The 16,735-nt window shown below is 43.6% G+C and overlaps 1 protein-coding gene across 2 annotated transcripts in view; it reads left to right on the forward strand.

Moving 5' to 3' along the window:
* wnk4a (WNK lysine deficient protein kinase 4a) overlaps nt 1-16,735 on the forward strand; it is a 40,552-nt gene that overhangs the window by 5,715 nt on the left and 18,102 nt on the right. For both annotated transcript variants that reach the window (XM_084039523.1, XM_084039524.1), the window contains exons 3-7: nt 9,702-9,874; nt 10,258-10,478; nt 11,405-11,562; nt 14,350-14,438; nt 15,486-15,705. In XM_084039523.1, the coding sequence (XP_083895649.1) occupies nt 9,702-9,874; nt 10,258-10,478; nt 11,405-11,562; nt 14,350-14,438; nt 15,486-15,705 (861 nt within the window). The remainder of the gene's footprint in view (nt 1-9,701; nt 9,875-10,257; nt 10,479-11,404; nt 11,563-14,349; nt 14,439-15,485; nt 15,706-16,735) is intronic.

A 16,735-nucleotide genomic window follows, 5' to 3' on the forward strand; every position in this document is an offset into this window, starting at 1 on the left:
GAGACAGGACAGGTATCTTACGGTGCGAGGGGAGACAGTGAGACAGGACAGGTATCTTACGGTGCGAGGGGAGACGGTGAGACAGGACCTGCAACCTGACTTCCTCAGAAACGCTCCATGTGGAACAATGATCCCTGCTGAGCAGCCGCATAATGCCGAGATAGGAATTTAACGAAGCTTCGAGGCAGAGTTTTTGCCTCGAGCATTTTTTGTCATCGAGTTACTTGAGTAACATTATGCGGCCTGCTGATTGCAGGGATCAGGCCAGGCTGGGAACGCTGCCTTTACTGTTTGAGCGTCGACGTTCAGAATCGTTAAGAAGCACCAGAAACACAACCGGTACCGGGACAGGAGGTGGGCCAGCAGCCCCCCCTCCCCCCAGGGTGTCGGCCAGCAGCCCCCCCTCCCCCCAGGGTGTCAGCGTCAGGCAGCCACAAACCGGAGCAGTGAGGAGTCAGACATGATGAGTAATCGCTTCAGCCCTCGTTGGAACCAGTACTGTGAAAGTGTGCTGATTATTAAAAAAGAGCTGGAAGCTGCAGCGTTTATGTTGCAGCTCAGAGTTTTAAAGCTTCACATCATAGCAACGATAAATTAACACTGTACAAAAACTTTATTAACACCGCTACTCTGGCATTGAGGTTACAGCAGAATCATTAATCTGCGTCTCTCTCTCTATCTTCGTGCTTGCCGTGGGCCTCACACAAGCCTCGGCTCTGTAACCTTTTTATCGTAAGGTGGCCAGTGTTCAGTGACTGAACACAAGCTGTGGGCTTCCTATCAGTTCTCCTGCGGCCAACATCAACACGTCTTTGCTCTCAGGGTGCAGCGACATCCAGCTTATCTTGGCCTGCCAATGTTCTCTGAGGAGAAAGTGAAGGCCTGCATTGACACGCGGGGTTTGGATTGTTTGCTTTTTTCCTGCTCCAGCACGGTCCTGAGGGGGAGGGCCGCACCGCGTCACCTATACGACATAAAGCACTGGACCCACTGTGGTTGACGGTTGGCCTGTGAGATACAGCTCTGTGCACTCAGGGCCGGAGCGAGATAACAGCGTCTCATTGGCTGCTGCTGATAGTGTCAGTGTCTTATTGAAGGGTGGGGACAAGCCGGGCGACATGGTGGCTCTTTGTTCAGGGGCCCGGGGCCGATTTGTGGGTTGGTTTCTAAATTGTGCTTACAGTGTGACGGTGAGCGTGAATGTGTTTTTCTATACGTCATGGCCTCGTGATGGGCTGCCAACTAATTCATATATGAGGGAGCTGAAAGTAGAGTTGTGGATGGCACAAACTTCATCAGACGCTCTAAATGGTTTTAAAGAGAAGTACACGCGGAAGGTTTAAGGTTTGGGCCTCAGGATATGAGGAAGATATGCTGAATATCAAGATAATGATAACAAACGTTCCATTCCCGTCTATATTCTGAAGGTTTATTCTGACAGGTTTGTTCATACATCTTTGATTTATAGCACCTTACAATACCTGTAGTATTATAACATGGCTGGTTTTTTAGTATCATTTAAACACAACATTTAGGACTGTCTTAATGTAAGTAGCATGAAAAGTAAGTGTCATGGTGACATCTATTAGTTTAAATGTCTAACCTGTTAACCTGCAGCAGCTCTGTGTTGGTTCAGTGAATCAGTGAATTTCATTTAGTACTAGTAAGTTACTTGTTAGTAGCGTATTGACTTTATTAAATAGGATTTGAGCTTTAGGAGTCTACCATTCATGTCCATATTAATGAATCATTGTGGTATCACCAATTATTCCGTGTTAGAGGTGGACTATATTAATACGGAAATGCGTTTGCAATAGCTTCTGTAATTTCATATTAATAGAGAGCTAAACATGATACGTTAGATAAGCCAGATGTCGTCAGCCTCCCGACACGGACAAACACAGCAATCTGACTTTCTGTTTGCTTTTCTATTATGTTTGAGGCCTCAACAAACATCCACAATATTCGGTCAAGTTGTAGGAGAATAAAAAAGAGCACGAAGCTCACACACACACACACACACACACACACACACACTGGGAACACTAAGTGGGGGGGACAAGCTCATAAACTGGTCCTCTGTCTGTTTGTCATGACTCACTTTATGTACATGAGCAGCTCTGCTGAGTCGACACTTTGATTTGGATCCCTCCGCTCTGCGAATGGACTCTTCATGTGAGGCAGATTCATCAAGTGGTCTGGATTCATGCTCCAGGATTTTTGCTCCAGTAACAGTATTGTGGTGACCCATTTATTATCCAACCTGCTGGCACCGCTTCCTGTTTTTCAAGCTTGAATTTTGACACCAGGCAGATCCTTTCAAGGCAACATCAATATCCATTCCTGTGGAAGGCTCCTTTGTATCGACAGTAATCCTCCTGTCTTCTTCTTAATCCAGCACAGATACACCTATACATACACGATACATATATTTACTGTTTATGAAATCACGAAACAAAACACCTAAACTCTCAGAAGAGCTCTTAGCCCTCCATCAACGCACATAAAAACTACTCTTCATATAAAGGTGATTCCTAACACTAATTATTGTCTGGGTTAATAGAATGTCAGACTGTGTTAGGTGGGTCTAAAAAAACAAACAAAAAAACATCCATAACATATTTCTTTTTTTTATACTATCTCCTACTATTGATTGATCTTACGTCATATACTTTGTAGCCATTCCTCTCAATCGGCCCGTTAAATAAACCAATCAATTATGAATGTATACGGTACATATTTGAAAACCACATATCCTGTCAGTCAAAGCATCATTTCATGCTGTATTCTGATTGGCTCGGCGTTGCACTTGTGTGTTGCGTATAAAAAACCCAAAGCAGGCACCCTAATAGTGAAAGGCAGTCACCTGTCATCTTGACACTGAGGCCACGACTATGAATTATTTTCACTATCCTCTTAATTTGCTACTCATTTGATTGTTAAATTGATTAAAGTGACCATAAATGATTAGAAATAAGGAGAATGTTCATAAGTTCTTACTCATTTTGTGCAACCAACAGTCCCAAAAAAACCAAACCCAAAACATATTCTTTTCTAACAGGAAATCCTTCACTTTGTTTGGGAAGTGACTTCGACGATTCATTTGTCGATTGATTTCAGTGGATTGATGAATATAATGATGGACCACCACGTTTCTCTCACGTGTCTACTCACTCTAAACATACAAACAGTACAGTGTCGAGGAGTAAAAGTCAGTGTGTGAGTGTAGAGGTGTTGGTGTAGGGAAACATGTGGTCGGCCTGCAGCTCGGGCTCTGGAGAGTCCTGCTTCCTAAACAAACCAACGAGCTCCAGCTTTAATGGCTGTTTGGGCTCTGAGGTGAGGGGAAGGGAAAGGCTGCTCCACGGAGGTGTCGGGGTGGAAACGTGCTTCTGGTCGCCACGTGAGTCGTCACATGAATCGGTCATCGGCTGCCCGCTTGAGCTCCGGCACGTTGCGAAAGTTTCCTCCGTCAACAGCAAACATTTTATTTGCTGTCTCGGTTCACGTTTATCTTTAACCTCCTGTGGGTTTCTGAAATCATTTTGGCTCCTTATTGAGTCGAGCAGCCGGCGAGGGTTCGTACATCTTTAATCTGCCTTCCTCCTCGTTGGAGGGCGCCGCTCACATACCATCACCTGGCGGACTATATCCGGTCCTGGTTGCCGGTGGCACCTGATAGCACAGCCTGGTTTGTGAGTGTAACACTATGCGGCTGCAGCCCTCCCACTGCCAGGCCATCTAGTCAACATAACAACAGTTTCAACCTGTTTTCATTTCATTTAGACTGTTTCTGTGTGTGTTATTGTCCAGTTTGCTAGACATTCACTCTTTTTTTTCTTTTTTGGAATAAAAGAATGTTTCAATTCCTTTTCAGGTATTTGGAATTTCAAATGATATTTGATATTTTTTATTATCAGCCTTAAATAAAGAAGACAAAATGCCCCCGAGATGAAAGCACCGTCTGTTCTCTTGGATTGTTGCTGAGCCTCGGATCATGGACGACCTCAGAGGGCTTTTGCTCGAACGCTCTCCTGGTCCAATCTCAGTCAAACGGCAGTTCCCAACAAAGCCAGGCTCATGTTGTCCCGCTTAGATACCAGATGTGTGCTGCTATGTATCAGGCAGATCAAACGGTGACAGCCTCTGTGATGTCCGGAGCCGTGTTTAAGACGGTACTGAGACAATAAAATACGTCAGTACGTCACAAACAAAGCTGGTAAAAATTGTAGATTTTTAACGATTTGTTAAAAATAACGTGTTTAAACTCCGGTCATCATAGAAACAGCATGTCATGGTATTTCTGCCTGACTGGATAACCGAGTTAGACCGGATAAATCACAACGTCTGCTGCCCTGCAATTATTTCTGGGGATAAAACTCTCACAGGCTGTATTCCTCCAGGCATCTTGTGATCTTTCCTGCGGTTCACTGAAGGGGACAAAGTGTTTGTTGCATTCACGACTCAAACGCCATGACACACGGCGACAACACTCTCCCCCCTCTCCCCCCGCATTTCAAAGCTTCCTTTCCTCACAGGATTATTTCATTACATTGGAGCACGAATGTCCTCTTGTCTCCATTTAACTCTGACCTGAGATCAGCTGGAAAGTGTCTCGGATCAATCTGGTCTTCAGACTGCATGCTCCACCAACGCTGATGAGTGTTAAGGTCCCAAAGGGGGGTTTGTTTATGAAGCACTGATGACTTACGGGGTAATTCCTTAATTATCTTGCAACTATATCCGTTTACAATCTAAGCATTTAATGGACACACAACAGGAGCCAGTGGTGTGGTGGTATACATGTGAAGCAGCGCGGTGGATTAGGAGGCCGCGTGCAAGGAGAAGGTACAACTTACTGCAACAGCGTCGTACAAAATGTCAGCTTGAAAGGCGAAGGGATTATTTATGAAGCGAGGTCTTTCAGGGCCGTACTACGAGGCTCTTAACTGAGGTCTTTTTCTGTGAGTCACTAAAAGCAAAACACCAAACCGGTTAAGAGACGTCAAGAATAACCGAGTAAACACGCCAAAGACGCAAGATCTCCCAGCCCTCAAACACATCCATCTCAGTCCCTCCAACGAGGTGATGCAACACTGATTCTGAGAAAAACTCGTACAGGCACAGCACAGAGGACAACCTTGTGTCGCTCGAGGTGATTTAGAAACATTCATTACATAGTGTGCCCACAGGAGACCACTAACAAGTTGACTTCTCGAAGCGCGACTGTATTTTAGCCACGGTTTTTGAAATAGATGGATAAATTATGGTCATTCGTTATCTGATTATTTTTTAACTCCCAAATGTAAATAAATATATTGATATCTAAAAAAAAAAGCATCTAAAGCGGATGTAATGAGACTCAACAGGCCACTCTTCTTTCTGCTGAGCTACACGAGATTGCTGGTGTAATCCTGCATCTAGGCCTCTCTTACTCGTGCGGTTAATTAGCCGGGCGCCACAAGTCAGGTCAGGTAGTTGGTGTGAGAGCGGCAGTCAGACGCTGGTTTGAGTCCTCAATCCTGATGAGATTAATGGCTGACCGCCCTCTGCCCGCTCCATTTACAGAACATGTCGGGTTCCTCTTGGAGAGCACACTGCCGCCTCAGTTCTCGCCCGCTAACGCCTCCGTGCAACACTGGACCAGTGTGAGTGCCTACGTGCGTGTTTATACACGGTGCATGTCACTCTTCCAGGCATAAGGTCAAACTGCTTTTTTTGTTTTTTTCTTCTTCCCCCTCGTCGCCCTTGACCTCAATCCCTGATGTTGGCGAGCTGGTCGTCACCGCCTCCAAAGCCCTGCAGGGTCTCTGCTGCCTCCTGTCATCCAACCGGTCTCCGTGAACCCTGGTCTTTATCTGCAGGGCTCCTCACTCAGCATCTGGAACCAAGAGTTATGGCCTGTTAACAGCACTTTATGAAAGGTTAATGACAGGAAGAACCTCGTCTTACCTTTTGAGGTCCTGAAAAAGGGTTCAAGCAGAGGTCAGAGAAGATGTATATCAGGGTCATTTGGTGATTTATGGAATACATAAAAAGGTGTTTGACACGCTTGGTCCCATACCGTCTAGCTGCTTCTCTTCGGTTTACAACATATATTTGTTTTCATGATTTACTAAATACTTCACCTCATTTTTTAGAATTGAATCTTTGTTTATTATATAAAATATCAGAATATTGCTTTATTATGGATGGGGCGGATTGATGTCATGGTTATACTTAAATCAAACTACTTTTTGTATTGATTCCTGTTAAAGAAAAAAATTACTGATGATAAAAAAAAAATGCATTTTTCCTGCTTTTGCATAATGTTTGTGCCAAAAAACAACAACCATAAAACCAGATCCAACAATGAACGACCCTTCCAACAAGTATTGATTTCTTCTATCTGTTTCCAAAAACTCTATTAACAACTCATAAACGAGACTGTTGCAGGCTGTGACCTGCATCGCCATGACAACAAACACGGGCACTGTAGTTTGTTTCGAGGTTAATCCACATTCGCCGTCCTGCTGCCGTACAGTATAACTAACTAGAGCACCGAATGTGTGTTAATCCACGGCTGAAAATAGTCCCCAACAAATGCCTTTTAACTCCTGGTTGAGTGACGTCGACTACAGTGCCCGGCTGCTTGAGGCAACGTTACCATGAACTACACAGCTGAAGGTTTAGATCTTCAGTAGGAACAAATGGGCTTGAATGGAAAGGAGAACCACCAGGCACGTTGGTGGTTTGAGGTGGTTTTCGCAGGATTAGATTCTATACGTGACATTCAAATATTCAAACTTTAAAATCCCAGCTTCTAACCCTTTAACGTACATCCTTGCTTCTAAGCGCTACGAGTGAATCCATTCTGTTCGCTTGGCCTTCTGTTCTCTCTGAGTTGAGTCAAGAGTCCAGCGACACCACAGTCTGTCCTCACCGCCTCTGTTTGAGCGTTAACATCGTGACAGTGCAAACTCCACATTCTTTTGATGTTTTGATGTGAATGTCGTGTCCATGTCCTGGTTGTCATAATAGGGGCGCTGACTGGGGCTTCTTAATACCAGCGGCTCCTCCACCATCAACACCGCTTACGTAACTCCACTTATCCGGCACCGAGCCCAAATATTTCCGCCCCCGGCTATTGCAGACCCCCGACTCAACACACACACACTTCCAAGCAGCAGCGGCAGCAGCTAATAATACAACCTCCAGCTGGAAGAGACGACAGTATGAGAAAATGTTTAACGGGAGGCTCATTCACATTCCTCTTCATTTATGTGACTGTTTTTATGGCTAGAACACACCTTTGTCTGTTTTGCCGCTCCCCCCCCCCCCCCCCTGCATTGCTTTCTCCAGGGTTGCGCAATGTGTTCTGGCCTCGCTTTTCAAAGAGGGGAGGGGGGAGCAGATAGATGCAGTCAAATATCCCGTGGAAAGAAGTCAGATAGAGACCTTGTGCAGCTGTCAGCAGAGGATTCCTTCTCTGGGAAACGCCGCAGGGCCTCTGGCTAAATTTAGATATCATTAAGTGTAATTGAAACACACTATTGTGATCTGCAATAATAATTATAAAAGTATTCATGTCTATTATTTGTTCTCCTTCAGTTAAACTGAAGTGCATGTTTTCACTGGGAGGAGGCCTGAAATTAGACGGCACCGATAACAATAAAGTGTTGCTTTGTTGAATCTGTATTTCATTTTCTTTTCAAATGAACAATTCTTCAGTTTTTTGATGAGTCACATGAAACGAGCTACAGTTTGTGCAACAGTTCACATTTAGCCACAGCAAGACTTTTTGTTTTTTCACCCCTGAAGAGCTCCTCTGAAGTTGCCACTGACTCACTCACATATTCATGCCATCATCTCTGTCATGTTGCATGTGTTGTCTTAATATCTGGGTCTAGAGTGCAGTTAAACCTCTTTCAACGTAAACTGAGTGTATGAAGCACAAATGAGATTTCCGTTGAGCGGATTAATTCAGAAGGTGCATGAACATTTGTGTGATCTCATGCTTTCTGAGGTGACTTTAAGTGAGGTCTTGCGTATGAGAAGAACCTGCAGCCTGCGTTCACATCGTAAACCGATCACTATCCACCTCAAAGCAAAGCCAGTTGTGTGGTGGGCCTCGTGTTGGAGATGTGACGACCTGGCGGCGGACTGACGCAGGTAAAAGGGCTCTTGCGCTGCGTGACTCCAGACAGGAAATGCCCGATTGATGCGGCAGCTTCGCAACAGCACTTTACTCACCGGGAGGGAGCTGGGAGGAAGGCGCCGAGCAAGTCGCGTTCAAGTTGATTGTAAGCATAAGCATATGCAGAGCATCATTTTTTCCCCCCAGAAATCCACCCTCAATGCAGGATTCATGGTCCTGAAGTCTCCCAGGAGTTTTCCACCACCCACCCACCACAGGCAAAGTTACTCCAGCAGGAGCTAAATCGGGCCATTCATCCCAGAGGAAGCACAAAAATGTCTTTGTTCGTGCAGCGTGATTGCAGAGTTTGGTTCAGTTTTACGTGGATTTGGTAAACATCCCCCTCCTCCCCCCTAGAGTCAGAGTCAGCGCTCCCCTTATTGGAAAATAGACGTGGTTATGTAACTGGAGGTTCGGCCAGATGGATGAACTTGCGGTTTGGAGACCTGCAGCGAGCTCATTAGTTGAAGTAACACTGAATTATCGAGCTGGTCCCGTGTATTTGCGTGTTGTGTTTATTGCTACCTCCTTCTTACGTAACTCTGCATAACCCCCGACAAGTCCAGCGCTCCACTACTCTCCCGTCCACGGGTGTTTGTGGTTGACAAAACAATCTCACATCGAGGTCCATTTACCAGAGCTTTCAATCATGCAGTTTGTCTGCTTGTCACTAAATTGTAGATATTTAAATGGGTTTAACGACTTCTTATCCATATTGGCTTTGAAGTTTAGCCTCAAAGTTCTTTCCTGACTCTCGAAACCAAACTGTCTCACCTCAAAGGTCACTTTCTTTATTAGCTATTCTGAAGCATTTCCGTGCACACTTTTATCCCGTCGATGCTCAGGTTTTTTTAGAGGATACCGATCATGAGCCTGTGAACGTCGTTCCCAGACAAACCCTTTTAAATTTTTGAGAAACTCTGAAGAAGTCAGAATCTGGCGAGCTGTGGCATGTAAACACCTTAAACAGGTTTCTGGTGTGCAGGTGCATTCCCAACTCAAGTTGTAACCGGATAGCCAGTAAAACAAAAAATATGATGATAAGCAATGTAATTGTGATCTTTATGCTGGAATCAAGCTGAAAACCTGACACTCTTTCTTTTGTTACTGGTGATACAAGTGTGTGTGATGTGATTTTTTTAAAAATTTTGGCTGGTTCCAGACCTCAGAATCACATATTTCATGTCATTGTGGTGAAAAATGTTTAGCAACCGGTAACGCCTTCTGTGTTGACTGTAAATGGCAGCGCGTGGATCAGCAGACCCCGGCCAATGTTGAGAGCAAAAACAAAACTCCCGAGCACAAATTGGCATAACACAACACGGATACGATGTCAGGGCTGAATGAACGACGCCAAACAAAACGGCAACTCTTGATTGCTCATGAATCGTCCCGTAACAAAGTTATCTTATCCAGACAAAGATACACCAACATGTTTCCCCTCTTTATGCAAATATAACACAAATATCCTCAAAACCAGGATGCTGCTGTCTATGAAAAACTCAACAGATGCTTTTCTCTGCAGACCCGTAAGCTGACCAAAGCGGAGCGGCAGCGCTTCAGCGAGGAGGTGGACATGCTGAAGGGCCTGCAGCACCCGAACATCGTGCGCTTCCACGACTCCTGGAAGTCCACGGTCAAAGGACACAAGTGCATCCTCCTGGTGACCGAACTTATGACCTCAGGCACGCTCAAAACGTGAGTCTCTCCATCCGGGTCCCCTTTAAACTGCAGTCCTTTTATGAAATAGATAAAAAATCTCCACAACTAAAATCAGGTTTTTTTCTTTGTGTAAAAAGGTGTTACAATTTTCAAATGGCGGATATCCCTTTTCCATAGAAAAGAGGATATTTGTGTCATATTTGACATCTTTGTCTTGCTTTTAAAGGAGGTGTGATTAATGGTGCCGTTTAAAGAATGGCTCCACTTTAGCAACAATGTTCTGGCAGAGCGTTTGGGACACCAGCTTACTTTAAAACTTCCTGTTAGCTGTCAAAATAAGAGATGAATTATTTCTGGCACTTTCTCCTCTTGCACTTGTTTGAAATGGGATGTTTAGTCTCGTCCTCGTTTTGTTTTAGGTACTTGAAGAGGTTCAAGGAGATGAAGCTGAAGCTGCTGCAGCGCTGGAGTCGTCAGATCCTCAAAGGGCTCCACTTCCTGCACACGCGCACTCCTCCCATCATCCACCGGGACCTCAAGTGCGACAACATCTTCATCACCGGCCCCATCGGCTCCGTCAAGATAGGAGATCTGGGCCTGGCCACTCTCAAAAGTGCCTCTTTTGCTAAAAGTGTCATTGGTGAGTGTAGATTTGGTTCCATGAAGCATGCAATATGCCACTAATCTTGACTGAAATCAAATTCAGCCTTTGTTTACAAGGTTAAATGTTAGAAATCTTCCACTTTCTCCTGTTTGGATCCCATCTTCTTCCCCCTGTACAAAAGCAACTCTAACAACACTATAAATGCCTTTGTGTAGATTCCTGTCTGCATTTTTAAACGCTGCGTTAATCACTCAAATAGCATTTCATATTAGTGGGAACCTGCATCATCAACTACATGCAGGGAGTGTCAGCCCTCAGAAGGCATGTAAGGACATGTTGAAAGGAAGACAGTTTCATTCACTGGTTCGAAATGAAATACTGTGTTGAAACAATTAAGTTGGAGAAAGCATGGAAGACTAGTAAAAAAAAACCTACATATATATATATATATGTATATACACATACATACATTCATACATACGTACATACATATATACATACGTACATGCTGTACATGTACAGTATGTATGTATGTGTATATATATACACATACATACTGTACATACATACTTTACATACTGTACATATATATATATATACTGTACACACAGTGAATACATACATACATACATACATACTGTACATATATATATATATATACTGTACATACATACATACATACTGTACATATATATATATATACTGTACACACAGTAAATACATACATACATACATACATACATACATACATACATACATACATACATACTTTACATACATACATACAGATACACATACTGTACATACAGTACATACATACATACATACTGTACATACATACATACATACATACATACATACATACATACATACTGTACATACTGTACATACCGGTACATACATACTACATACATCTAGTAGAACTAGAATAGTCGTTGACCTTGACCTCTGAACCCTGACAGGAACCCCGGAGTTCATGGCCCCGGAGATGTACGAGGAGAAGTACGACGAGGCGGTGGACGTCTACGCCTTCGGAATGTGCATCCTGGAGATGGCCACCTCTGAGTACCCGTACTCCGAGTGCCAAAACGCCGCCCAGATCTACCGCAAAGTCACCAGCGTGAGTAAGGGGGGGATGGAGGGAGGACCAGCCTTGGTTTATGTAATGTAATTGTCCCCATGTGTTCCTTCCATATGCACACTGCAATTAAACCCCGGAGGAAATCTTATGCATATACATCTGGATATCCTGAATCCTTGGAGTTGGGGCCCATGTAGAATGGAAAGCCTCCTTTTGTCTATTAAAGGCTCAGTGTAGTCCATTACAAGTTCAGGTTGTATAACTGCAGCGTAATCTCACCACTTTTCTGTTTTCAGTAATCATGACGCAGGGTTGCACATGTTGGACTCACAGCCAGGTCAAAGATCCTGGATCGCTGGAATATTCTGTCTCTGTGAAAATAACATTTGAACAGAAAACTGAAGTGATTGTAAGGACACAGACGTCTCTGTCTGAACTTAAAGCCTCGGGGATACAAATATTTTTAAGCAAGCACAGATTTATACTGGAAAATGAAATCTTAGATATGTCTAAGTCCCATTTACAGGACCCAAACTGATCATATCAGACCGTTTTACACTGAATGTTTCTGGGACCTCTTAGGAATAAATAAAGACCAGAAGCAGTGTGGTTTAAAGACTGTGGCATTACAACAGTGGCTGCCATATTTCTAGGGTGCCAAGCATATCGATGACGCCACGGTGGGTTTAAAGCAGGCGACGGCAGAATTATATGTTTTGGAAAATTGTGTCTCACTCTTTCACTCGCACAAAGACGGCTGTTTCTTCGGTGCTTGTCATGTATGCAGAGCAAACGGTGCCTGACGGAGGCTGGAAAGGGAGAAAGCGACAACGCCAGCGAGTCGGAGTGGGTCTGGCTCCTCCAATAACAAGACAGCATAATAACTCCCCACGCATGTGCAGCACAGACGGCGTCCGTCAGTTGATTGGTGTAAAACAACGCTAGCCTGTAAACTGTTCACAATACGACGACTTGTACTTGAAGTCACTTCATTAAATGAAGTAAAGTAGGAAATATAGCTCGACATATTGAAGGCTGAACTTATACAAATATTGTAAAGTTCTTGGAAATATATATTTTTTTCCACATCTGGGTGGTCACACACGTCACATCAGGCTTGTTTGTGATATGTTTTAACTTTACATCAAATAGATTTAAGAGGGGTATAAATGTCTGCTTACATTGATCAATAATCATAAATGATTATTTCATTCCTCATTAATTGATTGTTTGGTTTTTTCGAATATCAGAAAAAAGTGAAAGATGCTCCAAGAGTCCAGATTTATGTATTCAGATCTCTTGTTTTGTCTGAGCAACAGTCCAAACCCCAACGATATTCAGTGGATTATAATAAAAGCCGCAGAAAACCAGCAAATGCTGACATTTAAGAAAGAGTTTGGCTTTTTTCCTCACTGTGCACTGGGACCTTCTTTAAACACTTGCCCTCTAAGATATCCTTGTATTCTGTTCATCAACAGATAATCGCCTCCTTACCATCGTAGACTGTATATGAAGACAGACAATGCGTCTCCACTCTACAGAAGTCATACGTGTTGTGCTTTCAATGTGAAGCTGCAGCTTGTGATCAACCAGCTGTCAGTCATGACGTCACACCCCTCTTTATAGCTTCAAGTATCTGTTATTTGATTTATTTGAGATCTCTGTGGCGAGCAAAAGAGGCGGAACGCAATCTCAGAACCCGCCAGCTGATGATTTTGCTTTTTCATTGGTTTAAAATGAGTTTGTTCTCAACAACCTTTCGGTCCACGTCGTCTCTCGACTCCAACTCCAGTCTCACGTCTCAAGTTACTAATCAGATAAACAACACACAGAAAAGGAAATATCGGCCCAGATGTATGCGTGTGACTCATTGTCATACAGAATAATTGTGATTAACAAATGTAATACTCTAAAGTCAACATGACATCCAAAGCTCGTCTTGACTTCTGTCACAAATTAGATTTGTCGTAATAAACTGATTTATTCTGGGGGTGTTCGTGACAACACTGACGCAAACGCTCAACACAAAGAAACCTCTGTGCTCCGCTTCACGTCCTCTAAATCTCACATGTGAGGTGACAGCGTTTCTCTGGGTCTCCCCATGTTGTGTGTTTGTGTGGGTGACATTCTTATGTAACACCAGAATGCATTCCCTGACGACGATAACGAAATTCAAACGTGACTCACAGCTTCGTCTCGCTTTAAACAGGAAGCAAAACATAGAGAGACAGAAACTACCTTTTGACATGCCGTTGTGTAAATGTGATCTTTAAAATCACATTTTTAAAATCACTCTTTTCTTTTCTCTTGTAAATCTAGTTATTTGGGTGTTTTGACCCGACATCAGCCGATCACTTGGTTATCTGTAGGCCAAACATCTTTTTGACCTTGACTCTGCTTCCTTATCAGTGTTTTTACAGGGATGGGAGCTCTGCTGTAATCTACGCACATTCTTATGATAGCATTTAGGAAAAAGAAAAATCTACTTCATGGAAGTGAGCCGTCCTGCCTGAATATGTTCTGTGTCGAGACAGACTCAAACAAGCTCCTGCTGTCATTCATTTCCACAAGCGCTTGGTACTGTCCCTCTCCGGTGTTGACAGGATCGCAGAGCCGAATGTCATGCTGGCGGGTGGCTGATGGCTCAAAGCAGAGGATTAACATGCGGTGCAGGAGGAGGTGGCTGTTACTGCCTACCTTAGACCCTCTTGACAGGAGTCACAGTGGGACAAATGTACGGGGGAGAGATCGTGGAGTGGTTCAAAGCGAACTCCTCTAGTACACCAAATTAATTAAATGAATAAACTCTGCTGATTGTTTTCACAGGGAATGAAACCTGACAGTTTCTACAAAGTCAAAGTCCCGGAGCTCAAAGAGATCATTGAGGGCTGCATTCGTATGAACAACAATGAAAGGTGACAGTAAAAGAATAATATTTTGATCTCTGTTACGACGTGCATTAATCCCTATTCTTAGTTATCCAGATTGTAGGTCCAAGCACACAACCTCCTCTGCAGCTTCTGAGTTACATAAGCGTAAATATGGAGGCATTGTATCAAAATCATCACATATTTTAATGTTAAAGTAACAATAAAAATCATTTTAATGACTTTATAATCACTGTTATGATGCATAATAATGTGATTATAAGTTACTCTCAAGTGACCAAGCAAAGCAATGAAATCCCTCAGGAATAGATAGATATAGATAGATAGAAATATATTTCAAGCCTGTTATAAATCATTATAAGTGGTTATTGTTTTGCTTTGTATGAAGGGACTAGAAATATAATCAAAGTGTCAGTGAGTCATCAGCAATCATGAAATCTTATGGTACTTGACCTTTAAGTCATTAAAACTATGATGCAGATTATATATTATTATATAGCAGATTATAGTGCATGATTTGATATGTTCATAATGTATTATAGATACTTATTGTTATTGATGTGATTTTGCACATCTTGCTTACTCCATGTATCATGTTATAGACGAAACATTTACCCTCCTGCCTCCTGGATACTAATGATGAGAAACAAAATGACTATGAACAACCCACAAACTGTCAAATTAGACGACCCAGTTTTTAATTTGGTGGCTGCCTGGATCAGAAAAAACCTGTGATTTAACAAGCCATTCAGATTTGGCTCTCCTTCCTTTGTCTCATTAGAATCTGAGTATCTCACCCACGGCTGGAGAATTCCCTTTGCGGTTGGTGTGCCATGTTTTTCTCACAAGTCAATCGGAGCAAACTGGGCTTTTTCTGGGGCTTAAAGAGGGCGTTAAATAACAGATTCAGACAGGAGGATGAATACAGGGATATTCAGACAGACAGTCTTTAATTTCATTAAAGCATGTAAACATGTTCCAGTAGAAACCCCAATGTCCCCTTTGATATAAGTTATGGGTTTATAAATGGCTAACTCTTAAAAGCCGCCGACTGATTGTCCTCCTTTGCCGTAGATACACCATCCAGGACCTCCTGGACCACCCCTTCTTCCAGGAGAACAACGGCGTGCACGTGGAGCTGGCCGAGGAGGACGACATGGTGAAGTCGGGCCTGAAGCTGTGGCTGCGCATGGAGGACACCAAGAAGCTCCACGGGAAGTACAAGGACAACAACGCCATCGAGTTCCTCTTCGAGCTCTACAAAGACGTGCCCGAGGAGGTCTCCCAGGAGATGGTAGGCCCGCGCCACAATATGAGGTCCACCCTTACTGCTTTGCTGACTGCTCTGTTGCAGCCATTAGAGAGGAAATTGAGTAACTGCTCAATAGACAGCGGTGACTTCAGCCGACCCCCCCACATGTTCTCTGCATCCTGATCTTTGATTCATGATGATGGCTTTTTATAGGTTTTCCGGGGGGAAAGATGACATTACGATTGAACCTTTCTCAGACGATTAAACACCGGATTCCTCCTCACAAACCAAGTCTGGGATGTGGTTGGATGACAACCTAGACTCAGTTGTAATGTTTCTTACTTCTTTTCCTCCTTCAGCGATAACACTCAGTTGAATTACAGGTGAAAAGACGATGGATACTACTAATATGGCCACTTTGGAATACAGGCTGGGCTTACATCACACCACAGAGTGCCACATTATTAGCGAAACAGACATTTCTTTATGAGTTATCCGTCTTTTGACCCTTGACTCCAAAACAGTGAATGCAGGCTCACTAATGCACCGCGGCATCATTTTTGCTGCTTCTTTAACGGCTCTGTTGTGACAGCAGAAACTCTGAAACAGCGCTCCAGCACATAAAGAGAGAGCGCCTTGCACAGTGTGTCAAGGGCACGGCTCAACATTTAATCATCGCTTGTTCGTAATGTGAGAGCGCGTCTCAGGAAGCAGCCGAGGTCACGTCTTTAATAATATAATGGCTCTCCAGCCTGTTATGAAACAGCCCCCCCCCCTCCCACAGAGGTCACTTTTAATGAAAATGCAAGCCACAATTCCTTATTCGTTTACCTCTTTTGTGGTAGTTTTCATCAAGATCAAATTTGGTATCAGCAGGGAAATCGAATCTGGCCGATCTGATGTAATCCGACTATGTGTTGAGAGGTTCGGACCGAGTGCCTCTAATGTGCTGGACTGGGTGTCACAAGTGGTTGTGCAAGACTGCATAGTGTGTGCTTTCTTACTGTTAATGCCACAGCGTGCGTGATTGGGTCACTTAGTCTGTAAATATTCTAAGGCATAGTGATGGACC

Source organism: Eutrigla gurnardus, assembly GCF_963514095.1.
Source record: "Eutrigla gurnardus genome assembly, chromosome: 22".
Taxonomy (NCBI): domain Eukaryota; kingdom Metazoa; phylum Chordata; class Actinopteri; order Perciformes; family Triglidae; genus Eutrigla; species Eutrigla gurnardus.